Here is a 26,046-nt window from a genome sequence, read left to right on the forward strand (position 1 = left end):
ATCCTTTCTTGGTTCCCCACACCATATCTGAGCACCACTTTGTGTCCCAACACACTGGTAGCCCTGGGGACCCAGGTCACACCATGCCCTACTGCCTGCCCCCCCAGGAATGTGTGAGCTAGTCAGTGGACTCGCCTTTTATGCCACACTTACTGTGAGTCACTGGAAGCGGCCCAGCTTCCTCGACAGCGCCCTTCCGAAGTCAGGCTCGGAGTGTTCCCATCCTATAGGCGAGGCCTCCAGGCTCTGAGGGCAGACCCCCGGCTTAAGCTGCAGCTCTGAGATATGTTTCCCAGCTCTGCAGCTGGGTGCCATTGGAGGGCAGGTGGCTGGGTACCAAGAGTCAGCACAGGATGTTTGGGGGGGGGGAGGTTGTTGGGGGGATACAGGGACACAGAGGCATCCAGGAGGAGCCAGAGGTTAGACCTGGGGGTGGGTACAGCCTGCAGAAAGGGGAGGGTGAATGGACACCGGGCCTGGGGTTGCCATACCGAGCCCCGGTGGGGTAGGACAAGTTCAGGGGGAACATCTCAGAACTCCCTTACTTGGTGGCCTCTCCGGCCTCTCCCAGCCCATGTTGACCCCCTCGACTCCTGTCTGCCAGACGATTGTCACAGCACTCTACGTGTGTGGTTAGCTGCACAGTGGCAGGCACAGTTGCTTACCTACAGGTGATGTGATCAGAAGGGTCCTTCCCTTTCTGAGCCATCACGTGCTGCAGCGCATTCCTGTAACCCCCTCTGGTGCCATGCAGAGAGACGGAGGGCCAGGGCCTCAAGCTCCACTGGTGTCGCCTCGGAGGCTGGTGAGGCAGGGTGCCCTCTGTGTCTCCTCGGAGCCCAGCCAGACCCACTCGCTAATGGGCAGAGCATGCCCAGGCCTTTCTCCTTGGTAATTCTCCCTGACAAGGTCCATTAGTGCCCCTGAGAGCCTCTCTATCAGTGGGACTGCGGGGAGGCCACTTCCTCTCCCACTCGTCACCTTCCTCCGCCATCCCCTCTCTTCCGACCCCCGCCATTCAGTTTTTTTCCTCTGATTGTTCTCGATACAGCCATGCGCCTCTCTCCTCCTGTGTCGGCCTCTTCGGCCCCATCCATCAGCTTCTGAGAGAGTTTAATCACTAGGCTCTTCAGCCCGAGCTTCTGGAGATGAGGTTCCTAGTTCCTGGTTTCCAAGGCCCCGCACGCTCCTGCCATGCCTCCTCATTGGCTCTAACCTTGTCAGTTCCCAGCTGCTGAGAGCCTGGGACGGCTCATAGGTGCCCTGGCCTTGCCTCACCACTGGGATGTGGCCAAGTGAGCTCAGGACCCCTGCCTGCCTGCCTTCCCCAACCTGTTCCATCTGCAGCTTTGGCCTCCCGGCCCCTTAGCAACGCTGTCCTGGGGCTTGTGTCATACTTGTGGTACGTCCCCTGCCTGCCCTCTCCACACCCAGGCTATTTGCCTAGGACAGGCCCCGGTAGGTTCAGGCTCCCCGTCCCAGGAGCCTCCCTCTGCCTCGGTGGACTAGCTGTGGGTGGGCCCTGGAGTCTGTGGAGCTGAGACCCGTGGGAGTTTTTGCTTGACAACGTGACGGGGAGGTGGGAGTGTGCTGTACTGAGTGGGAGCCCGATGTTAAAGCTGACCTGGGACCTGCCAGCTGGACTCCAGGAAACAAGCCTTTGATGAGCGCCTAGGAGCGGGAGGCAACAGGCGAGACTGTCGGGACTGGACCTCGGGCTGGGGTTGGTGGAGGGGAAGGTGCAGGCTCTGGGGAGAAGGACTGAGGGCCACTCACTCTGCTCCTTTGCCATCCCAGCCATCTTGGTGCCCCCCCCCCGCCCCCCAGGTCCGGTCCCCACAGGAAGACCTGTCTTGTTCTAGCCAGGACTCTCTCTCCTAGTCTGGGGCTGTGCTGGCCCATGCCCAGGTGGGGCGGACACAGGTGAGCTTTTCTCTGAAAAGCTATCTTCACCCCTCTACCCCCCCCCCACTCCGAACCTGGTGTAGCCCAGGCTTGAAAGGCATGTCACCTTCACATCCCTGTTTACAAGCAGAGCAGGGTTAGGCCCGGCAGCCTAGCTCTGCACGTGCCCGTGAGTGGCGGCGGCTGCTCACCCAAACATGGGTCACCACCTTGGTATGAGGGTGTCAGTGTGTACCCAGTCCTGGATTATCCAGGTTGAGAACCTCTCCTGCATGGGGGCGGGGGGGCATTCATATCAACCTTGTGCTATGAATGCCATTACTGGATTTAGTTCACAGAGAAGAAACAGACACAGAGAGGTTGAGTCACCTGTCCAGAGACGCACAGCTCATCAGTGGTCATGGGGATTTGAGATTCCCGGGTCGCCTGGCTCCAAACACAACATTTAGTTACTGATGTGGGATGGAGGGGGTCTGGGAAGTTAGGGAATGTTTTTTCTCCTCCTGACACCCTCTTTCCTAGTCATCAATACTGGTGGGTCCCATGCCACCTAGGGGCACAGAGGGTGAGTTTGGAGAAGAGAGGCATTGATGCTTTGGAGCACAGTGAGCTCGAGGGGCTAGAGCTGAGTCCAGGAAGACTTCCCAGAGGGGGTGGCATGTGACCCAACTCCATAGATCCTCCATGGGAAAATGGGGACACGGAATGACAAGCCCAAGCCTGTGGTCCTTCCCGGTTGAGGGGATGAAGCTGGGGGTCAGGGGTAACACATGGAAGAAAGAGCATCCTTGCTTGGCTAAACAGTGAGGGGCCAGGGGGATATTAACCAATGGGATCCTCCCAATCCTTTTGCCAGGCTGGCCATCCTGTGTTGGAGAGATCGGAACGGATATGGGACTTTGGGGGACTCAGCGCTCCAGGGGTGAATTATCTGAGTTCTCGAATCTCATTTCAGATCGTTGCTGTTGACCTCAGCAGCTTCTCAGGGCATAGCAAGATGATCTGCCCTAGTTTGTGCTGCTGAGCTCAACAGAGGCGTGGAAGCTGGGGAAAACCCAGGGCTTGGCCAGAGGATGCACTTGCAAGCCTTCTGAGCCCAGGCTCCCGGGAGCTGCATGGCTGGGCCTGTGTTTACCCACTCCAGCAGGAGTGGAAAGGGTGTGATCTTTCCCAGCTCAGCCCTGAGGCCCCAGCGCCATAGGGAGAAGGCAGTCGCTGCATTTCTTCCAGTTAGGGAGCTCACTGGTCCTAACCTACTAACTAGCTGTGTGGCTCTGGCAAACTGGTTGGTCTCTCTGGACTTCAGCGTTTCTGTCAGTAGTGTCAGGTAGAGGTGGTAAGCGATGCCTGCCGTGTGAACTTAGGAGAATGGAACAGGGGAGATGTAAGGGGCTGGGGTTTTCGCTCATTGACAGTGCTTGCCTAGCATGCACAAAACCCCGCTTTCCATACCCAGCACCACCTTAAAACTACTTGGTTGGCAGGACAGTTGACTCAGTGGTAATACTGACCTGAGTTCCATTTCCAGCATCCATGTGCATCTCACAAGTGCCTATAATTCCAGCTCCAGGAGGATCCTTTGCCTCTGGCACTCAAGGCCATTTTCAGCTACATAAGGAGTTCGAGGCTGGCCAGGGCTACAGGAGACTCTGTGAGAGGCTTTCTTTGTTCCTAGGGACCAGCACCAGGACAGCGGACTAGCTAGCACACACTGGGCAGGCCTCCAGATGCAGCAGAAAGGCCTTAGGTTGCCGCTTGCTTCCTGGTGGGACCCCCAGCCCTGCTCCTGGCTGTGTGCTCTTGTGGGAGCCGCCCGATGTGACGCTGTGACGCTGTGATGATTTTTGTGACTCTGTCCTCTGCTCTGCTCTGCTCTTGCAGTGGGAACGCCTGTGGTTCTTGCTCCTGGTTTGCACCTTCAGCCTCACTCTCACCTGGCTCTACTTCTGGTGGGAAGTTCACAACGACTACGATGAGTTCAACTGGTAAGTGGAGGAATCCCCGGGGCCCAGCCTGGCCCTGGAGTCCTACAACCCGTTCCCCTGTGGCCTCAAGCAAGGCCCACTCTGGAGCCCAGGTCCTGCCCCTCTGCAGGCCTTCAGGAAGGCTTCCTGGAGGAGGAGACATGGGAGCTAGCCTGAGCTGGCTCTTAGATCCCCTAAAGTTTACAAGGAGACTCAGTGATGCTCTCTAGGCCCAGGCTGTGAAGAACAGGGGCAGAAGGCAGAGTGATATCAGCCTGAGGTGGAGGGCTGCTAGCCCCCTTCGAAGACAAGAGCTCAAGGCCAAGAGAGACCAAGATCTGGGCAGAAGAGGCAGTTCCTAGCTTTGGGTTCCCTGGCTTCTGTGGCTGGACTGGCATGGCTGGCAGATGTCACTGTCTAATTCAGCTCTGCCTCCTTTAGGGGCACTTCGGGTCCAAGGGCAGCTACAACACTACCCATGCCCTCACCTCCTCCATTGCCAGCTTTGTGTTGACCCGGAAAGACACGGGCAGGGAAGCAGATCCTGGGTACTTCTGAGAACTCTTCCACTGACAGATTTTGGAAACTGAGGCCCAAGTTCACGTGTCCAGTGTGGGGAGTCAGGGCTAGGGAGCAAGCCTCTGGTGCGCCCTGAGTTTCTTTCTCCCTCTGTGAGGTAGGATAACTCGTCTCATCAGGTTCTTATGAGGATGAGACAGGGGGATGGGTGGGGGCAGGGCACAGAGCTGCTTCCTGGGAAGCCAAGTCTCCACCCGAGGGAGGCTCTGACTCAGAGCACGGGGCTCGTCAGACTCGGCTTCTGGTGGGCTGAGGTTCAAGGATTCTGCTAGGATCCCAAGACTATTAATGGGACATGACATGTCCACCCACCTGTGTGTTAGTTACTTTCCCGTCGCTGTGACAAAATGGTTGACACAAGCCACTTCAGAAAGGAGGGGTCTGCTTTGGCTCACAGTTCCTGTCAATCATGGCAACAGGAGCTTGAAGCAGCCGCTTTTATCACATCAGGCTCGGGGGGAGATAAATTCTGATGCTCATCTTGCTCCTGCTTTTTAGTCAAGCCAGGACCCCAGCCCATGGGATGGCACCACCCACATTCAGGGTGGTCTCCCCGCCTCATTTAACCTGGTCTAGAAACTCCCTCAGTGCGTCCTAGGTGAGTCTAGATTCTGTCAAGTTGACGATCGATATGAACTGTCATACTCTCCAAAGCTCCAGACTGGACCACTGTCATTAATGAACACAGTAAAGGGCACACTGCTGTTGCCTCCGCCTGCCCTGTAGCCCAGCAAGATGAGCCAGACCCACTCACGTGCCGGAGCTAGGCCCTGGTCTCTATTACATATCACAGGTCAATCATGCATCTTTGTAAGTGTCTAAAGCTTGGGTAGTATTGTGGATGCATGAGAACATTGCTTGCTGGCCCTCAATGGCAATCCCTAGACAGCAGCACACGCCTGGTGTATATGGACAAAGTGAGGTCTGAGGAGGGACACTCACCCGTGGTCATACATGCCAAGGACACGTCAAGTGCAGTCTGAGGAAATACGGCCTCAGAGAGGATAGAAGGGCCTTTGCGAGGTTACACAGCAAGCTGCTGATGGATCAGTGATGGAGGTTTGACCCTCAATAGCTTCCTGTCACTGGCAAGACTCAGCAGATGCCAGGCCTGTCTAGGAGGCAGCCCAGAGGCCTGCCTGCCAACTGCAGCTCCTTTACCTGCCAGCTGTTTCTTGGGAGGCTGGAGCTTCCCTGGAGTCTCTGGGATTACGTCCTGCACAAAGAGGATATAAGCACCAGGGTCAGCACTGGATGGGCATAGGCAAGGAGAGCCACATAGGGCCGAAGAGTGTCCAAGCTTTTGACACTGAGACACAGTGCTGTCATCGACAGTGTACGCTAGAGAACTCCACCGTGGGATTATTGTGAACAAACAAACACACCCAAAGTAACCAAACTCACAACAACGCTGGACGGACATTCACAATTTCTCTTGTGCAGGTTGGACACACCTGTAAGCTATTGTGTGTTGGTCCTGGAGGCTTTCCTGCCCAATGAGGCCACACTTGAGAGGCCAGTGGGACCAGAAAATCTTTCAGGAGTAGCTCCAGGGCTGATTCCTGGACTTCTTTGGGCCTCAGTTTCCCAAGCTGTAGAGTCAGATGAGCCTAGCCTGTGATTTTCTGAATGGTGGGTCTTCCCACAGGCTCAGAGCAGGGCCCTGGGAAGGGACAGTGGAGGCAGATGTCCCTGTGGAATCTTCCTGATGTCTCCTCCCAGCTCCGGGCAGGCTACCACTACCTGTCCTGACGCTGGCTCACTCTTTAATACCCCGAGTGAGTTACTTTATCCTCTGAGCCTCTCGTTCCCTACAAACACAAGGAGGCTGTGAGTGAGTCATCATTCTGGGGAGCAGCTCAGCTGCATCCTCCAGGACCCTTAAGAAGTTCGCTCCCTCTGCCCTGCCATTCTGTTTATAGCAACCCAACCCAAGGAAATAGAAATGCAAAAAGATGTGTTCGTTCTCTCGTCTTCGTGTTAGTGTAGAAAGTGAGTCATTGCAAGCCATGATGTTCCACTGACGGGAAGCTGGCTATAGATGGCACACGAAGGCAAGAAGACCACATGCTGCTTTCAAATAAATCACGTTTTCTCAGCCCTTTTCCTGGTTTCAGTGGGTGCTCTCGTTAGGAGGACATTTGTTATGTCCTTGTCACAAGCCTCCCTCCCTTCATTCCCAGAAGCCCCATGAAGGGCTTTCTCTTATCCCCCTCCTACAGGTGAGTGGACTGGAGGGTTACATCTTATCCGTTCTAAGGCTCCATAGTTGTACATTCTGTCATTGAACTTGAGGTGAACGACTGTCAAGGGCATCTCAGAATCCGTGATGCCTGTCACCTCCACAAGGTCCTATGAGCCAGCAAGAGGCAGTGTGGAGATTAGATCCCAGAGTGTGTTTGTCCCTCAGGGCTGTGTTGACCATGCTCCTGAGGGTGGTCGGGGTGGAGTGTTTACCCCAGATCTGCTGTCCACACACGTCTATAGGTGCAGCGGCCGGTGGGAAGGAAGTGTAATGGCTCTCAGAACAGTGACTGGGCTCTTCTGCTTCGTGCCCCGAGTGCCCACCAGAAGTAGGCATGACTGACCCTAAGGGAAGCACTGATTGCCAGTATGGGATGGGAAAGGCTTGCTTGTGACTCCTCATCAGCAGCTGTGTGAGAACAAGGATTATCCTAGCTCCGTTGGCTAAGCAGTGGCCCAGTGGAGGTCTGACCACTGCCCCTCTCTTCCCACCAGGTACCTCTACAACCGCATGGGCTACTGGAGCGACTGGTCTGTGCCCATCCTCGTGACCACAGCTGCTGCCTTCACATACATCGCAGGCCTCCTGGTATGTGTGGAGAAGCTCCCCTGGGCTCATGTGGGTCTGTTCCTAGTAGAGGGAGACATGGCCTGTGCTGGTCTGTGAGGAGAGGGTGGGCTTCTGGCCAGACCTCTTGAATGTTACTTGGGTCTGAGGCCTGAGTCCTCCAAGGTAGGAGGTCTCATTTTATGAGTCCTCTTCAGCTGTCCCTCTGGAAGCCCCTTCTCATCCCCACCCCCACCTCCAGGCCAGCAAAGAGTCATTCTGGCTTTCGGCACCTACCACAGACACCTTCCAGAAACTGCTTGGGCTGCCTACCCCCAATATCCTCCGCACTAAGAGACTCAGGTTGACCCCATTCTGCACTGGGGGCTCCTCGGGGACAGGACTCAAGTCTGTTTCTGAATCCCAGGGCCTAGATCTCCCAAACAGTTGATGCATAAAGTTGGGCAGTTTGCGTGCCAAACCCAGGAACCTTGCGCAGGGGAATTCCTAGAGGAGGAGGCTGGAGGCCTGGAGTAATCTGGAAGGAGGCCAGGCCAGGCCAGGGCTGGGCTGGGCATTCCTGGTGCCTGTGGGGAGGGTGTGCTGCCTGCCTAGGGTCAGACCAAGGGCGGGAGTGTGGAGCAGGGCATCTGGAGAGCGGGCAAGCTTTCTCGTCACACTTGGCTTGACTGGCCCCCGGGGACCCCCTTCAGGTCCTGGCACTATGTCACGTCGCTGTGGGGCAGCAGATGAACCTGTACTGGCTGCACAAGGTAAGGGGGAGCTGCTGTACTGGGGGGAGGGAGAGCGGGGGAGGGGAAGAGGCGTGGAAGCAGAGAATAGCCTGGGTAGTCCCTCCCCGGGTCACCTCTGTAACTGCGCTGCGTATTCCACTGGACCCTGACTGCGCCGGGCACCATCCAGCCCAGCTTGCATTTACCCCTTTAACCCTCACAGACCTTCAAAGTAGGCACTGCCACCACCCCACCTTGCAGGGGCAAAAAACAGAGAGGTTGGTCTACATGCCTAAGGTCTCACAGCAAGAGTGGGAGGCCCAGGGTTCAGCTCTGCAGCCATTCACTCACCAGCGCTAACTCTTCTCGGCTCCCACCTTCCCTACTGGCTTCAGTGAGTTCTGGTGATGGGGCCTAGGATGACCCAGACTGTCCTGGGCTGGTCCTGATGACTGACTCTCTGGGCTGCCATGGGATAGTCACCTCAGCTTCTGCTGCGGGAGACGTCGTTCCCACCCCTGAGCATGCCCGCCTTTCCTTGGCTTTTAGCGCCTTGCTCTGGCCTCATTTGCTCACTTGCTCTTCGAACCGTCTCCTGTTATTTGAACCCTCCCTGGGCAGCTTGTGTCCCAAGGGAGGGGCTTCCCCCCAGCCCCAGCAGCCTCCCCATCTCCCAGATGCATTTTGGAGCATTTGTGTTATCAATTTTTATCAGGCTCTCAATCCCAGCCACTCCAATTTGGTGCTCCTTGAAGACTAAATTGGCACTGATTGCTTCCCTGATGTCCTCAGTGTTCATTCCAGACCTCATTCCAGAGGTCCCAGGACTTCATCTGACTCTCATGCGCTCTCTCTCGCTCTCTCTCTCTCTCTCTCTCTCTCTCTCTCTCTCTCTCTCTCTCTCTCTCTTCACACACACACACACACACACACACACACACACACACACACACACACACACACACACACAGTGTAGATTGTTAATGCCTGCTCTGCTTGAACAGAACAGAATTGGGCCAGTCCTGGCCAACATAGAACCACCCCCATGCCCCGTCTAGGAGCCCCAGGGTGCAGAGGGAGGGGTGGGTCATCTCTTTAACCAGAGCATGGGTACGAGTGAGTACACCATCTAAGAAGGGGCAGAAACGCCTAGAAACAGATGGGACCCTGGAGATGGGCCCAGCTAGCCGAGGGACATGAAGAGGGAGCTAGGGCACAGATGAGCATGAGTTGGATTGGGAGGTGCAGGGCCAGCAGTGGGGGACACCTTGGGAGCCAGGCCCAGGTGGCCGAAGTCTTGCAGGGATGAAGAGAACAGTAGGACAGTCCTGCTGGTCTTTCTTTCTGAGGACGGCTCTGGGACTTCCTCAGCCCCCTCTGAGAGGTCCTTTCTACTCTGAACTACATAGCTAATACTTGAAAGAGGGGACCAGCTGGCTCCTGGGGATGGGGCACACATGCTGTGGTCACCTCCTGGGGCTGCGCCTGGCTCTCAGCAGATCACTTGATCGTAGGGGAAAAGCCTGCAGTTCTGCAGAGCCAGGCAGATCGGAGGCTCCATGAAGGAGTCCCTCAGCTAACCTGCTTCCTGCTTCCTGCTTCGGGCCCTTTGTCCTCCATCCACACAGTCCTGGGAGATCTCAGAGGCGGAGGGGCCTGCCAGACAGTGCTGATCCAGGCTGGACTGGTTTCCCAGGCTCAGGGCATTTGACCAGGGCCTGGAAACTCTACATAGTTAAGGGATCCTTGTCATCTATGTCTGCTTGCTTTATCTTAATTCACTCTTTTATGTGACCAAAAATTCAGACATGAAAAAAATCATACTCAATGAAAATTTCCCTACATACACTGCCTTTTCATTTTAATTACCCTCTCGTGTGTGTGTGTGTGTGTGTGTGTGTGTGTGTGTGTGTGTGTGTGTGTGTGTGTGCAGCACATATATGGAAGTCAAAGGACACCTTTTGGAAGTTGGTTCTTCTTTCCCACCATGTGGGTCCTGGGGATCAAACGCAGATCATCAGGCTTGGCAACGGGTGCTATCTCACTGATCTCCCTTGGTTGTTGTTTGGTTTATTCATTCATTCATTCATTTATTTATTTATTTATTGTTGTTGTTTGGTTTGGTTTTTCTAAGCAGCGTTTCTCTATGCAGCTCTGGCTGTCCTGGAACTCACTTTGTAGACCAGGCTGGCCTGGAACTCACAGAGATCCGCCTGTCTCTGTCTCCCAAGTGCTGGGATTAAAGTGTGCACTACCACTGCCTGGTTCCTTTTTTCTTTAAATTTATTATTTTTTTTATGAGCACGGGTATTTTGCCTGCATGTATGTAAGTATACGGCCTGTATACAATGCCTGCAGAGGCCAGAAGAGGGCGTCAGAGTCCCCGAACTGGAATTGCAGACAGTTGTGAGCAGTCATGTGGTTGGTCCTCTGCTAGGGCAGCCAGTGCTCTTAACTGCTGCACGGTCTCTTCAGCGCCCTCCCTTTCTTAAATGCACACATAGTTCACCTCCCCTTTGCCCCCCTCTTAGAAAAGTGCTAGGAGCCCTTCCTGGACACAGGAAGGCCATGCCCATCGGCGCCTGTCACCTGCTCTTGTCCCCTCATTCTCTAGGTATCTACGCAGATCCTGTTAAAGATCCAATGGTTTTCAATCTTTTTCCAGGGCAGTGCAGCTCTGATCTGGGAGAAAATAAACATCGTGTGTTTTTCTTTTTCTCTTTTCTTTCGTTGTTATTTTGAGACTGCGTCTCACTTAGCGCTCACTCTGTAGACCAGGCTGGCCTCGAACTCACGGAGATCCACCTGCCTCTGCTTCCCGAGTGCTGGGATCAAAGGTGTGCGCCACCACTCTCGCTGTCAGCTTTTTATTTTATGTTATGTTATTTTGGGGACAGGGTCACTGGAGCCCAGGCTCATCTCCAACTCATCCTCCTCCTACCTCAGCCTCCTGAGTGCACACATTACAGATATGTGCCGCCATGTCCAACAAGAAGGTCTACTTTCATAACCTTGATCTTGCCCAGTGCCCTCTTTGCCACACACCACCAACCCATGCTCCCTGGACAGTAAGTGGACTTGGTCTTTCACAGACGTGGGCACTGGAGTTTTGGCTTCCTGGTTCCTATCCTTTTGCTGTGGGGTCTGCTTATTAATTTACAGAAGCTCCTGGTAGATCTGGGTTGTTGACCCTTGGGCTGATGAACTGCAGATAATTTAAAAATTGCTCAGTTTGTCATTCATCTTTTGACTTTGTTTCTTGTATTTGTGCCATGTGATTTTTTTTTTTTTAAATTCTAAAAGAACATTTAAATATGGGTGGGTGAGGTGGCGTACGCCTTGATCCCAGAACTTGGGCAGCAGAGGCAGGCAGATCTCCGTGAGTTCGAGGCCAGCTTCGCCTGCAGAGCAAGTTCCAGGATAGCCAGGACTGTTACACAGAGAAACCTGCTTGAAAAATAAGACAAAAACAAAAACCAAACAAAAGCTGGGCAGTGGTGGCGCACACCTTTAATCCCAGCACTCGGGAGGCAGAGCCAGGCGGATCTCTGAGTTTGAGGCCAGCCTGGGCTACCAAGTGAGTTCCAGGAAAGGTGCAAAGCTACACAGAGAAACCCTGTCTAGAAAAAACAAACAAAACAAAACAAAAAACAAACAAACAAACAAAAAACCCACCACCAACAACAACCACAAAAATCTGAATCTGTCATCTTTTTTATTGCCCTTGGGTGTTGGGTCAGACTTGAAGGAAGGGCCCTTCCCACTCCAAGATGATATGAAAATTTTTGTGTGATATCCCTAGGTAATTGTATGGCATTGCTTTTTTGACATTTAAATGTTCGTAGATCTTTTGGAAGTTATTTTGGGGCCTAGTGTGATCTTGCCAAGCTCCCTGGAGATGCTTCCCAGTGTCCCCAGCATGTCCTCAGCCGTCCCCCTTGCACACACACTCCCCCCCTCCAATCTGAAATGCCATTATATTCCTTTAATGCAGTCAGACCTCTTTCTGAACTTGGCTTTCATTTACTTCTCTGGTTTTATGCCAGGGTCACGTTGCTTTGAAGATGACAGTTTTATGGGACATTTTAATCCTGGTCTGTTTAAAGTCCCTGGTTCTCCCGAGTCCCAAGGAGGGGAAGGTAGAGAGAGGGGGTTAGGAATGAGCAGGGAGAGGGCCATCTGTACTAGGTGAATACTGTGGCCCAGAGCTCCAGCCTGCGAGGGATCCCCAGAGAAGTCTAGGGTCCTGGGAGGTGAGGGAAGTCAAGGGATTTGGGGGAGCTGTTTTGTAGCAGACAGAAGACCTGTCAGTGAGATGACCTTTGTGCCCAGCCACCACCCAGAGCCATCTCAGATGCCTCTTGTGAGGGGGGCTGTCCTGGCAGTCTCCTCCCAGATGTGGTGATATTCACTAGCTCTGCTCTGTCCCTGCTCTGTGGTGCTAATTCCCTACCCCAGGGTCAGCTGCTGTAGTCCCAGGCTTGGTCCCAGGACGCCCTATCAGCCACCCAGGCTGAAGCCCAGAGACTCTTCCTGACCACAAGTGTGACTGAGCTGGGCTGGTGCCTGCTGAGCCCTGGACACCCCAGCAGCACCATGAATTCAGGCTGTTCCTCAGCAGCTGGGGCACGTGACAGTTCTTTCTGGCAGCTAGCTTCTGTCCTTCCAGCTGCTCCCTAGAAAGGCACGTTTGAGAACTTCCTGTCTGCCAGACACCAGGTTTGTCATGATAGCATTGAGCAGCGTTTCTTGGGTGCTTACTGTGTGTGACGGGCACTTCCCCCACAGGGTTTCATCTGTTCCTCTGTCACCCCTTTTGGTTATGATTACTCAGAGTGGAGGCACTCACGTCTAATACTCATTTCCTTTCAGTGGCAGTCACTGTGCAAAGAGCATGTGTGTTCCCATTTATGTCCCTGACCCCTCCCCGGAAGGCACTCACTCATCACTGTCCCTATGTCCCAGCTCAGAGAAGTTCCCCAAAGTTGTACTCTCCTCCAATGCAACAGAGTGGGATTTGACCCAGGAGTGTGACTCAGGTATAGAGAGAGACCCAGGCCTAAGAACCAGGCACCTGCCAAGAGACCAATCTACAAGGCTGGATTCCAATTCTTCTTGGGTCTTAGCACACAGGCAAGACTCAGATGAATGAGTGAGTGAGTGAGTGAGTGAGTGAGTGAGTGAGTGAGTGAGTGAATGAATGAATGAATGGGATTCTTTATAGCCATCATAGTCATAGCCCAGAAAGACAGAAATGCCATGGCTGAATTCAGGTCTACCCCAGGCCTCCAGGTGCTCCCGGGTTAGGTTTGGGAGGGGTCATGATGTTGTAAGCCTGTGTTATTCCTGTGGCTGAAGCACACCATGGGGAAGAAGTCTCTCCCCGAACTTTCGATGCTGCTGCTAAGCATGATGGGTAAACTGTAAAACTGATGAAATTTTAATTGTATTAGGATTATGGGGAATCGGTTTTATTGCAAGGGCTCCCGCTGGTGGCCTCCTATTGTAATAAGATGTCTTCAGAAAGTGCTCTTCAGAGGCTTTGCTGGTGGAGGAGGGGCCGGAACCATGAAGAATTCTAGGGCTCCAGAGAGGACTGAAGCAGGGAACCCCAGCTTAGTCTTACTTAGCTTGGGGTTTCAGGTGCCATCTGTCACCACAGATCTCTGTCCCTGAAGGTACCTCCATGTTCATTACAGCTGTGCCCCCACACTTCCTGTGGAACATCCTAGAAGCCGGGCTGGGGATGTGGCTCAGTCGCTAGTGTCTACCCAGCATGCAGAAGTCCCCAGCATAGCATAAACATGGTGGTGTAGTCCTGTAATCCTAGCGGCAGGAATGTCAGGAGTTCAAGGCTACATAAGACCTTGTGTCAAGAAAAAAACAGCCAGATGCAGGAGACCCAGGCAGCCAGTTTCTCAGGCAGCACCATGAGCAGAGTCCAGCCTCAGCATCTGCTCCCCAGTGAAGCCCAGTCCCGTCCCACTGCACAGCTCTCTCCTGCCTCTGCCTCTGCCCTTCCTCTCACATCCCTGCTGCCTTCAGCCCATCCCAGGCTCTCCCCTTCCTCCTCTTCCTTGCTCTTTGTGAACTTCCTCTTCTTTTGGTTTTTGTTGTTGCTGGTTTTGGCTTTGGGTTTTGGTTTTTTTGAGACTCCGTTTCTCTGTGTAGCCTTGACTGTCCTGGAATGGGCTCTGTAGACCAGGCTGGCCTCGAACTCAGGGATTCACCTGCCTCTGCTTCCCAAGGATTAGAGGCAGGTGCCACCACAGCCTGGCCTTTGTGCACTCCTGCCTCCCTCCCCTCCCCTCCCCTCCCCTCTCCTCTTCTCTCCTCCTCCAAACACAAGTTCCCTTCTCTCCTGCCATGACCCTCTGTCTGGTACCTCCCTTTCCAGATGGTGCTGGTGGTCATCCTGGCCTCCACCGTGGTGGCCATGTCAGCAGTGGCCCAGCTGTGGGAAGATGAATGGGAAGTGCTGCTGATCTCCCTGCAGGTGAGTGAGCTGGGCTAGGGACAGGGACATTGCTTCCCCAGGACCCTTGCAACAGGGGGTGCTTTTATCATACCTGTTCCTCCACACCAAAGCTCAGAGCAGAACAGGAAGGGGTTTCCTCACAGCAGGATTCCCAGTGTCTTCAGCTGACAAATGGAGACAGGATTGCCTGTCGTGTAGGTAGAGACAGTCAGCAGCATGCTGGTGACCTGAGAGTCTGGGCCTGCCTCTGAGTCCCAGGTCCCCCCTGCCTCTCCTCACACACAGGGCACGGCACCATTCCTGCACATAGGGGCCCTGGTGGCCATCACTGCACTCTCCTGGATCGTAGCAGGACAGTTCGCCCGTGCAGAGCGCTCCTGTGAGTACCCCCTGAGGAGGGCCCACGCATCCCGAACTTCACAAATACCAAGGCCTGCTTAGGCTGTCCCTACTGGGACTCTACCTGGGTGGCCTGGGCATGAGGTGGGGCCTTGGTGCTCAGCATGGGAAGGGGGAGGGGCTGGCTCTAGGTGGTTCACAGATGCTACCAGAGGTTGCTCTGGATCCCTGCTCCGGGTCCCTATGTCTGTGTGTACATGGGTGCCTAAGTTGTAGATGGGGTGCACTTCCTGTCAAGAGCAAAGGCCGCTCCTCAGATCACCCAGTTCTGCATCCCAGTCTGGCCCACTAGGCCGGGTTGGGCCTGGTGAGGGCCGAACAGGTGACTCACCGGAAGTTCCCACCGCCCGTGTCCGCAGCCTCTCAGGTCACCGTTCTTTGCTCCTTCTTTGCCGTGGTCTTCAGCCTCTACCTGCTCCCTCTCACCATCTCGTCTCCCTGCATCATGGAGAAAAAGGACCTGGGCCCTAAGCCTGCCCTCATTGGCCACCGAGGGGCCCCCATGGTGAGTGGCCCCAGAGGGCGGAACCGGGCGGGTGACGGCCACTGCAGGGAGGACCCTGAGGGAAATGGATGTGATCCGTGTGGTAGAAGAGCAATAGGCCAGCTCAATGCCCTTTCAGGAGTAGTAGGAGGGACTGAGGAGAAGACCTGAGAAGCTGGGTAGGCATGGATCCCAAAGAGCCCTAAAGACTCCTGCTAGAAAAATCCCAAGATATGCTAGAGGGTTTTCGGCTCCAGCCCTGCAGTGCCAGCCCTTGGCTAATGGAGGCCAGGAGAGCTGTAAGCAGGTGACCTCAGGGCGAAGGCCAGGTGGAAGGCAGGAGATCCCAGTTCTAACCACTCGAGGGAAGACAGTGGACTTGACTGAAGAGGAAGGGACAAAGTCAAAATCAGTATTGGGACGCAGCACTGAGGTGCCCAGCACCCCGTAAGAGAGCTGAGATAGACAAAGTCTCCAGAGCCATGCTGCCTTGCGGGGCTTGGTCCAGGCCCTGGCCAGCTGTGGTAGAGGTCTTGCTTCACCATCTCTGTTCCCTGTCCCCTCCTAGGCCATACACACAGTGATGGTGGCTGCTGTGGGGTGAAGGCGAGCATGGACAAAGTGTCCAGATAGATCCCAGGCACACAAAGTAAGAGACAGGATTGCCACCTTCCGCAGGACCCCCTTTCAGATAAGAGTGTCCCCATGCACCAGCACCTGGGACCTGAGCCTCTGGGTAGAGGCGGTGCCCATCCCTACCTACGCTAGAGCTCTCTGGACACCGGGCTCTGCAGGGAGTGCCATGTTGTTGGATTCAGTGCAGAAAAAAGCTCTCCAAAGCCACGGGGCTGGGGGGATGGCTCAGTGGTTAAGAGCACGGTGTGATTGAGAGCATGTAGCATGTAGTGGTTAAGAGTGTGTAATTCGGTTTCCAGCACCCAAATCAGGTAGCTCCCAACTGCCTGTACCGCCAACTTCAGGGGCATCTAATGCTTCTGGCCTCTGGGCTCCATGGTACCTGCATACATGTACACACACACACACATGCACACACACACACACACACACACACACCGACGCACATACATACATATGCACACACTTACATACTGATAATAATTAGAACACTCTGCCAAATTAACAATTTTTAAGGTATTTATCTTCATTTTTATGTGTACGGTTGTTTTGCCTGGCACTGTGGAGGCCAGAAGAGGGTGTCAGATCCCCTGGGACTGGATGGCATTGTGTGTGAGCTGCCACATGGGTGCTGGGAACCACACTGGGCCTTCTGAAAGAGCGGCCAGTGCTCCTCGCTTCAGAGCCGTCTCTGCAGCCCCCAGATTAACAATGGTTTAACATGACCTAGAATCACAGTTTAGCTTTCCTTTATTTTCTCCCCAAATATCTTTTTGTAGTACAGATTTTTAAAACCAGCATCCAAATGACATCATGCTGCCCATCTGCTTGACACATGTCTCCTCGGAGCCTTTTATTCTGTGGCAGCCCCCCCCCCCAGTTCTCCTCTGTGCTATTTATCTGTTGACAAAGCTGTCACCAGACAAGCTCCCAAGCTGTGCACTTGGCTGCTCGCGGCCCTGTGGTGACTTGCTCATTATGCCTGCTGTTTAATTTTTTGAGACAGGGTCTCAGGGTGCAGCCCAGAATAGCCTAGAACTCACAGACCTCCGTCTCACCCTCCTGCGTGTTGAGGAGGTCACAGGTGTGTGCCACCATGCCTGGTTGTGGTGTTCAATTTTATGGTTTTTCTTTTTCTCTTTACCCAACATAGGATAACGGTGCATATTTGCAGGTCAGGGTGTTATTCTCACATGTGTGCACAAGGCATTATTCTCAGATCAAAGAGATTCACCTGTCACCTCACACATCGTTTCATTGTGTTAGGAACATTCAGAATCCTCTCGTCCGCCTGTTTTAAAACATACAGGGAGTTCTCCTTTACCACACACCCCCCCCCCCCACTGCTGCAGGCTGCCCGAACCTCTCCCCTCTGCCCATTAGTCCTACCTGCTAACCAGCCTTTTCCTCCCCACTCTTAACCTCAGCTAACCACTATTCTGCTCTTTACCTCTGCGAAGTCAACTTTAAAAAATGTTTTTTTTAATTGGGGGTGCAAGGTTTATGTCTCAGAATACATGTGGAGATTCCGAGGACAATCAGCTGGAGTCAGTTCCCTCCTACCATGCTGTCCTGTGGATGAAACTCAGGCAGTCGAGTTTGACAGCAAGAACCTTTACCTACTAAGCCATTTTGCAGGCTCTTTAGTGCTGGGTTTGGGGTGGGGGCATCCAGTACCCCGTCGATGTCACCGTGAATGACTGTGTCCAGGGTCACCAAGTGTGTGTTCAATGGGGCTTCTCAAATGATTGCCAGCCTTTAGAGTTGCTGCGTCTAAATCCAATCTCTGGTTTGGTGCTGACCCCTAGTGGTAGGAGGAGGTATGACAACTTACTCTGCATGGCATTGAAGGAGACTTGGAAACTCACTCCTCAGCTGAATAAATACTTTCAGAGAACAGTGAGCCCACATCCCCAATGGGCAGAAGAGGAGGTGGGTGCTTAGGAGGGAGAATTCACCCAAGGTTGCAAGGCAGGGTCACGCAGTGTGGTGGCTGGAACTGATCTGGGTGATCTGCTGTAGGGTTGCAGCTTAAGTTGGGTTTTAATGCATGTATTAGTGTATGGATGAAGAGAATATTATCGTGTCTGATTAGATGAAGAAACTCATCACACCACAGAAGCCCCATCTCCTCTCCTTCCCCCTCTAGAATCTCCACCAGGACTGGGCTCTGAGATTAATCCAGAAGGAACTAGGCTCTGCCCAAGGCTGCCACAGAGCCACAGACCTGTGGAAAAGGCCATTTGCTTCCAGAGTCTTGCTCAGTGACTGTAGTGCAGCAAGGTTGATGTGGTCAGAGTTACTGTGTGCTAAGCCCTAGCTGTGCCGGGCTTCCATATGTACACACTCAGCACGCTGCTGCCCCCCCCCCCTCCAGTCCCCCGGGAGGTACACATGTCCTAACAAATGGAAAACCTGAGCCTCAGAGCAGCTGTGTGGGTGCCCGGGTTGCCACAGCAACTCCACAAATGAGCCAGGGTGAGAAGCAGACCTCCCAGCAGGGCAGACTACCCACTGGCTGGGGAGGGGTCACCAGTGGGACCCTAGCTCCGCCCTCACCACCCTTTCCTTTGCAGCTGGCTCCAGAACACACCCTGATGTCCTTCCGGAAGGCCCTGGAGCAGAAGCTGTATGGGTTGCAAGCAGACGTCAGCATCAGGTTGGCATGGGGGAGGAGGGCAGTGGTAGCTCCCCACTCCCTAGCGTCTGCATTTGGGTCTCGGGGTAAAACCTCCTGACCCTGCCTTAGCCGTGGGAGCGTGGAGGCTTGGATGGTCCACAACAGGCCAGGCACCCTTTCAGGGCAAATGAGGTTTGTGCCAGACTCCAGAATGTAAAGAACAGGCTCCTGTTTGGGTGTGAGGACCTGGAGCCCTGCCACGGACACATTAGAAAGAGAATTAGATCCGTGTTTCTCTGCTGGGTGAGTGCAAACACTTGGCTAAGTGAAGCAAGCAAGGTACAGAGAATACAGTGGCAGTGCTGGATCCAAGACTGTACAGAAGCCAGGCGGTGGTGGTCCACACCTTTAATCCCAGCACTTGGGAGGCAGAGGCAGGCGGATCTCTGTGAGTTCGAGGCCAGCCTGGTCTATAGATCGAGTTCCAGGACAGCCAGAGCTACATGGAGAAACCCTGTCTCAAAAAACAAAGCAAACAAGACCATACAGAAGTGATGTGCACATTTCCATCTGCAGATCACCATATGTGTTAGTATAAGTGCTGGGGAAACCCACCCCGACCTATCTTCTCACCCCCAAGGAGAGGAGAAGGCAGGGCCACCAAATACTATTCCACGGGGTGCACAAGGAACAGTTACACCATGCGTGTGAGGTTACCCCTCCCGGTGTGGACAGCATGGATTAGACACACCGTACCTCTCCGGCAGGAGTTGATAAAATGCCTTGAGGAGCGGGAAGCCTGGTGCTCTTTATTATTTCACACTACGGCGCCCTGTGAACCCTGGCCAGCCCTGGTGGGATGAGAAGAATGAGGGAAATAGGCGGACTTTGTCAGAGGGACCTGTGCTGGCACTGTTATCAATATGGCATCTCAAGGACTTGGTTTGAGGCCAGGTCCCACCACTTAGTGGCCGTAGACCTTGACATAAGTGCTTCCTGCTTAGCCTCATTTCCCCCCCATTATCACCTAACGTTGCTAAGTGACAGAACTCACTTTCCCCGGGCCTCCCCTCCTCAGCTGTCTTCCCCACTTGACCTTCGTAGAGTCCAAGGACTTGTCCCTGGAGTCCTTTGAGGTCCCCACCGGCCCAGGACGCTCCCCATGTAGGTGGGGAGTCTGGAGCTGAGATGGGAACAGAAGAGCTGTGTCCTCTGAGGGCGGGGAGAAGGGAGGGTGGTGACTGGGGGCAGGTGATAGCCCTGAGTGGGTGGTGACAGTGACCCTGTCCTGCAGCCTGGACGGCGTGCCCTTTCTCATGCACGACACCACCCTGAGGCGGACCACCAACGTGGAGCAGATGTTTCCGGAGCTCGCCCGCAGGCCTGCGGCCATGCTCAACTGGACTGTCCTGCAGAGGCTGAATGCTGGCCAGTGGTTCCTCAAGGTCTGCCTATACCTGGGCCTGCCCTAGGCACGGGAGACGTGGAAGGCTCCTAAAGGAGGAGGCAGGTGGCCATCAGCTCAGAGGACCCCAGCCAGCGACCTTCTGTGGACTCGGGCATCCAGACCCCGGAGCTATCACTGCTTGTTAAGGGGTCTCTGGTCTGTTGGCTTTCCCTCTCAAGGATGCTGATCCTTAATAGGCTTGTTGAAGCCGTAGCCCTAGGACTGAGGATGTAGTTCACTTGGTGGACTGCTTGCCTAGCATGTGCTAAGCCCTGGGTTCAATCCCTAGCACCTCATAAACTTGGTAGAGTAGTGTAGTCTCAGCACAAAGAGGATCAGGAGTTCAGGGTCATCCTTGGCTACGTAATGGACTCAAGGCCACACTGGACTGGCTCCAAGCAAAGGGTTCTCTTGGGAAGCAGGTGGGGACCACTGAGGTGAAGGTTAGGTCCCTAAATGGGCCACAGCCATCAACTGCCAATATGCCAGCAGTCACTGGCTGCCCTGGGTCTCCATGCTCTATTGCCAGGGAGGTGCTTGAAAGCCCCGAAGGGCTGGTGACAGCCGTGTATGTCCCTGTCTCTGCCAGACTGACCCCTTCTGGACAGCCAGCTCCCTGTCACCCTCAGACGTCAGGGAGGTCCAGAACCAGTCCATCTGCAGCCTGGCAGAGCTCCTGGAGCTAGCCAAAGGTAATGCCACACTGCTGCTCAACCTTCGAGACCCGCCCCGTGATCATCCTTACCGTGGCAGCTTCCTCAACATCACGCTGGAGGCCCTGCTGCATTCAGGCTTCCCACAGCACCAGGTGAAGCCCTGTTGGTGACCCTGGCCTAGCCCCTCACACCACCATAGACTCACCTGTCCCCTCTGCACACTTCACCCCACTTCAGCTTCCCCGTTTGGAAAACAGGGCTGTGTGCGCCTTCTGTTCCCGACTGGTCCGTTCGGGGGGCAGGAAAGAGTCCCATGAGTGCTTTCGGTCGCTCAGAGGAGCGTGGGCGCCTCTGTGTTCCCTGGTTACGTCAGTGGAACGAGACCCAGATCACCGTGGTGTGACACTTTGGGAACCTGAAGCCACTCTGTGACACACAGTTCTGTAGATGCTCAGAGGGGGGGGGGGGCTGCCCATCTTGTCTTGACCAGGGAAGCTGCCCGAGTTGTTCACTATGGGCTCCATTGCTGTGGACGGGCCTCTTTTTGACCCTCGAAGGGTCTAGCAGGACTAGAGCCCTCACCACCCTGGCTCCTGCCGGCAGGTCATGTGGCTGCCTAACAGGCAGAGGCCTTTAGTTCGGAAGATGGCGCCTGGCTTCCAGCAAACATCTGGGTCTAAAGAAGCCATTGCCAGCCTACGGAAAGGTCACATCCAGAAGCTGAACCTTCGATACACTCAGGTGTCTCACCAGGAGCTCAGGTGCCTGCCCTGTGCCACCCCAGGTGCCCCTGAAGGAGGGAGGGAGGGACTGTGTACCCCCAGTTTAACCCTCCACCTATGACATGTGGGCACAGGGCAGAACACACAGGGTTTGGATGTGGGGCGGGAAGCACTGGGCAGAGCGGGGCTTGTCCTGTGAGCTTGGACGCAGACATGCCTTCCTCCTGGGGTGGCTGTGAGGGTGACAGTCTGTCGGGGTGCTCCTCCAGCTTCATGCAGCAGAGCGCCTAGAGACAGCTGACCAACCTCTGTCCCCTGCCCAGGGACTATGCATCCTGGAACCTGAGTGTAAACCTCTACACTGTCAACGCTCCGTGGCTCTTCTCCCTGCTGTGGTGTGCCGGGGTTCCATCCGTCACTTCTGACAACTCCCATACCCTTTCTCGGGTGCCTTCTCCCCTCTGGATCATGGTAAGTTGGAGATTGTGGGGCCTGAGGGCATTTAGGGCTATCAGTCACCTGCCAGGGCTCCCCCTGGGGAGAACCTGGGATGGTGGCAGTGTGTGTGTTGGGGGGGGGGGGGGGGCTATAGGCTAAGGCAGAATGGGATTGTCACAGCTTCTGAGGTCTGAAGTGCTAGAGACCCTGGGCCTGAATCATGGAAAGATCACATTGCCTAGCAACCAACACTCAAGAAACTGACAGTTCCCTGGGTTGTGGGCTACTTGTTAGATTTGGTTTTAAAAGAAAGTTGTTCCTGCCGGGCGGTGGTGGCGCACGCCTTTAATCCCAGCACTCGGGAGGCAGAGGCAGGCGGATCTCTGTGAGTTCGAGACCAGCCTGGTCTAGAGAGCGAGTTCCAGGAAAGGCGCAAAGCTACACAGAGAAACCCTGTCTCGATAAAACAAAAAAAAAAAAAAAAGGAAGTTGTTCCAAAAAGAGGGTGGGTACAGCACAGGTCTACTTGGAGGACCATGAGGAGTGTGTGGAGGTCAGTCGTGGAGCACCTGAGACGAGCTGAGTTCCCGCCCCTGCCCCTGAGGTAACCCCAGGAGTGAGGCAGAGGCTCCCCTGCCAGGTCCCCGAGGGCGCAAAGACAGGGAAAGTGCTCCATAGCTAAGGGCGGCAGTGTTGGCAAGTCAGAGCTAAGTTACAGGTGGTTTCAGGAAAGAGGTGTGGCCCGGGCCAAGAGGGCCCCCGTGGTGGACAGGGAGCTATGGAGGTCTGGGCCGTGAGCTTCAGACCGATGCAGCTCATCAGGCCCCTGCCAAGCCTGAAAGAGCCACTTTCCAATTGTGGTCCTTAAATGCTCCCAACACTCCTCGAAGGTGACATGAACTAACAGGCAGGCAGCAGAAGGGTGCAGGCCCCACGGAGCTGATGGACCCCAAAAGTGCCCCCCATTTGTCTTGGTTGAAGGTGCTGAGGCTGTACATATGGGGCTTTGTTTTCCCCAGGCCCTGTGATCAATGTCCTCTTGTCCCATACCTATTTGTGGGGTCACATATCCATCTGCCAGGCACGTGGCACCTTACATGCAAATAAAGGACCTGTCTTGTATCATTTGGCTCTTGCTTTGAGCTCCTGTAAGCTTACACACACTTGAGACTCCGCACACCACTTCTACCGTGAAATACACACACACACACACACATACACACACACACACACACACACACACACACACACACACACACACACGCATGCATGCACGCACGCACACACGCACATGCACACCTTAGCCCAACATGCCCAGAGTCCACTCTTACAAAATAAAATATTAAGGCACCTCAAGCTCCTCCCCTGCCCTTCCTCATTAGTCTAATATAAGAAGTCCCGCAGTCTACGGCCCCTTGGTCTAGGTGAGCCATGACTGTAAGAGGTCCCGCAGTCTATGGCCCCTTGGTCTAGGTGAGCCATGACCGTAAGCTGGTCTTGGGTCATTTCTCCACAGCCCCCAGACGAGTACTGCCTCATGTGGGTCACTGCCGACCTGATCTCCTTCAGCCTCATCATCGGCATCTTCGTGCTCCAGAAGTGAGTAGACCCCAACATGTCCATCACCGGCCTACCCTCAGCAGGCCCAGGCCCCACCCACCCTCAGCAGAAGCCGGATGGCCTCTAGAATGAGCGCCCAGCTCGGGGCTCAGAGCCAAACCTTGCCCTGATCTGCTGTGTGCTATCTGGTGGACGCTGCCCCCTCTGTGGCCGGTCTGCCCACTGTCAGCCAGGGCATGGGTTCACTCCTGGGAGGACCCGAGGGCTACTCTGCCAACTGAAACCTCCACACCCCTTAAGACAGCTGGCATGTGATTGCCATGGGTGGGATGGGTGGTCCGGGGAGGGGAAGGTGTTGGGCCAGCCTGGGGCCCTAGGCAACCAGGAACTAAGGGGCTGGGGTTGGCTCTTGACTGACGTTCTCTCTCTGTCCCATCCTGCTCTGATGGCGCATGTCCCTCCTCTCTCCCCTCCCCCTCTCTGCTGCACTCTGGCCTCTCACAGCTATCACTTGATCAGGTAATTCTGGTGTGTGCCCTCCTGCTCCTCTTCCCCCTTCTGGCCACTCCCTTTCCAGGTCTGTCTGAAAAGCTGCTGTTCAGCAAGTGCTGGGTCACCTTGCCCACCTCTGCCCGCAGCACTGGCCGTCTCCACCCTCCCACCCCGCCCTCCTTTCCGCTCGTTCCTTTTCTTTTCCTTTTTCCTTGGAGACGAGCTCTCACTCCGTAGCCCAGGCTGTCCTCCGACTTTCAATCCTCCTGCCTCAGCCCCCTGTGTGCTGGGATTGATTCTTCCGGTCTGGCCGCGTGTGCTGTACTAGTTAGTCCCCGCTGCAGTTTTTGCAGGTGGGGAGCAGCGTTTCCTTGGCAGGTGCTGACCCAGCTTCCCTCAGCACCGGAGTGTCTCCCCTGGGGACAGGGCCCTCACATCCCCAAGTCCAGCACTCAGGGGGCCCTTTGCCACCTGCCCCTTGCGAAGTCCCATTTCTGTTTCTCTCCTGCTCCGTTGGCTTCCGCCTCTCGGGACTTCCTTTCCGGTGGTCCATGCTGTTTCTCTGTCTCTCTCCCATCGCCTTTTCTTTTTCACTGTCTATGACCCACGCCCTCACTCCTTTCTCCTTCCCCCGGGAGGACCCCCCCCCCCCCCCCCGCGCGCGCCCCCAGTGGCTTTCCTGTCCCGGATGTGCCTGGCTGTAGAGACCCTGGCCTGACACTTTCCCCCAGTGGATGCTAACATTAGTGGCCAAGGTGAGACCTAGGTATTAGGGATGGTCAGGTGTCTTAGGACCTGCTGGGTCAGGCAGCTTAGCTGAACAGCTTCTAGGCCAGGGTCCAGGACTGAGCTCTGGAAAGGAAGTTCAGCTTGCATAACTTCTTTCCACCTGCAGAGTCCACATGGCGCTGCCTGGTGTGGTCCTGAGCCCACCAGACATAGCTCGGGCAGAGTCATTGTCTCCTGAGGGAATAGGCAGAGGGAGAAGAGGGGACCTGGGAGATGAAGCAAGGGGAAGATAATTTCTCTGCGGGCCTTATTCTTTCATTCATTGATTCAACAAACACTTGGCCAACACCGCAACTCCCTGGGCATTGAGGCTGGCGCTGGGGGCCTGACCAGGAGCCAGAGGAACAAGCCCTGGCCACAAGGATTGGCAAGGCAGCCGGCCCAGCCCAGGCACAGTGCCTTCCCCTCCTGCCTCCTGCTTCCCCCCGTTTGCTCCGTCCTGCCACCCTGTCTGTCCATTTCCCCATCTAGAAACCCACAGTGAGTTTCCTATGGAGTCTTCACTGCCTCCAACCACCCATCAGGGTCCCATCTCCTGGGGAATCCAGGGTGCTTATTTCTAATCGGATAACTCCATACCAAGTTCCTGTAACATCCTTGTCTGGGGACCTGTGAGGGCCAGTCCTCTTTGGCCCCTTCTGGCTTCCCTCAGCCCATTGCATTGGCGGGTTTATAGGAGGCCTCTGCTGGGGCTTCCTGAGGCTGGTGTGTCCATAAAGCAGGTGTCAGTCACATCTGCTGAGCTCCTTCCCATCCTCGACTGTCCCACCCAAAGAGAGCCAGGACGGAACTAATAAAACTGCCTATCTGGGCCAGGGCTGCTGATAAATGAGGGGAGAGAAAGAGGCAGGAGAACCCTGGCTGGGAATCAGTAGACCGCCCCTCTCTGAGCCTCAGTTTACCCATTTATGCTGTGACTCTCAGGCCACATCAGGAGAGGCTCTGGAAATGGGCAGGGTGTCTGCTCCAGGGAGGCTAGGGAAGGACCTGATGCCCATGGGGCCGTCTCTGCAGGTGGCGTCTGGGTGGCATCCGGAGCTACAACCCGGAGCAGATCATGCTGAGCGCCGCCGTACGCCGGACCAGCCGGGACGTTAGCATCATGAAAGAGAAGCTCATCTTCTCAGGTGACAGCCTGCATGGACCCTGGATTAGGGGGTGCACATGTAACACAACAGGGCAGTTGGACATAACCTCTTCTCAGGTCCTCACCCGTGCACCTACTGAGGGATAGAAACACATGCATCTCCACATCAGACAACCCCAGATCCAGGGGCTCAGTGTCAGCCTTTGGTGGGGAAACAAAGGTGACGAGCTGGGGTAGGGGGTGGGGTGTCTGTCTGAAGGTCCTA

General features: G+C 54.9%; 1 protein-coding gene across 5 annotated transcripts in view; it reads left to right on the plus strand.

The window, feature by feature from the left end:
* Positions 1–26,046, plus strand: part of Gdpd5 (glycerophosphodiester phosphodiesterase domain containing 5) — an 81,332-nt gene that overhangs the window by 53,361 nt on the left and 1,925 nt on the right. For 3 of the 5 annotated variants that reach the window (XM_042279877.2, XM_016000731.3, XM_016000733.3), the window contains 14 exons: positions 3,787–3,890; positions 7,188–7,281; positions 7,953–8,012; positions 14,371–14,469; positions 14,737–14,830; positions 15,210–15,355; positions 18,547–18,629; positions 19,885–20,035; positions 20,627–20,845; positions 21,297–21,454; positions 21,739–21,886; positions 23,370–23,452; positions 23,918–23,932; positions 25,709–25,821. In XM_042279877.2, coding sequence (XP_042135811.1) covers positions 3,787–3,890; positions 7,188–7,281; positions 7,953–8,012; positions 14,371–14,469; positions 14,737–14,830; positions 15,210–15,355; positions 18,547–18,629; positions 19,885–20,035; positions 20,627–20,845; positions 21,297–21,454; positions 21,739–21,886; positions 23,370–23,452; positions 23,918–23,932; positions 25,709–25,821 — 1,567 coding nt within the window. The remainder of the gene's footprint in view (positions 1–3,786; positions 3,891–7,187; positions 7,282–7,952; positions 8,013–14,370; positions 14,470–14,736; positions 14,831–15,209; positions 15,356–18,546; positions 18,630–19,884; positions 20,036–20,626; positions 20,846–21,296; positions 21,455–21,738; positions 21,887–23,369; positions 23,453–23,917; positions 23,933–25,708; positions 25,822–26,046) is intronic. The other 2 variants (XM_076548088.1, XM_006982160.3) reach the window with 1 other exon arrangement.

Source organism: Peromyscus maniculatus, chromosome 1, assembly GCF_049852395.1.
Source record: "Peromyscus maniculatus bairdii isolate BWxNUB_F1_BW_parent chromosome 1, HU_Pman_BW_mat_3.1, whole genome shotgun sequence".
NCBI lineage: Eukaryota > Metazoa > Chordata > Mammalia > Rodentia > Cricetidae > Peromyscus > Peromyscus maniculatus.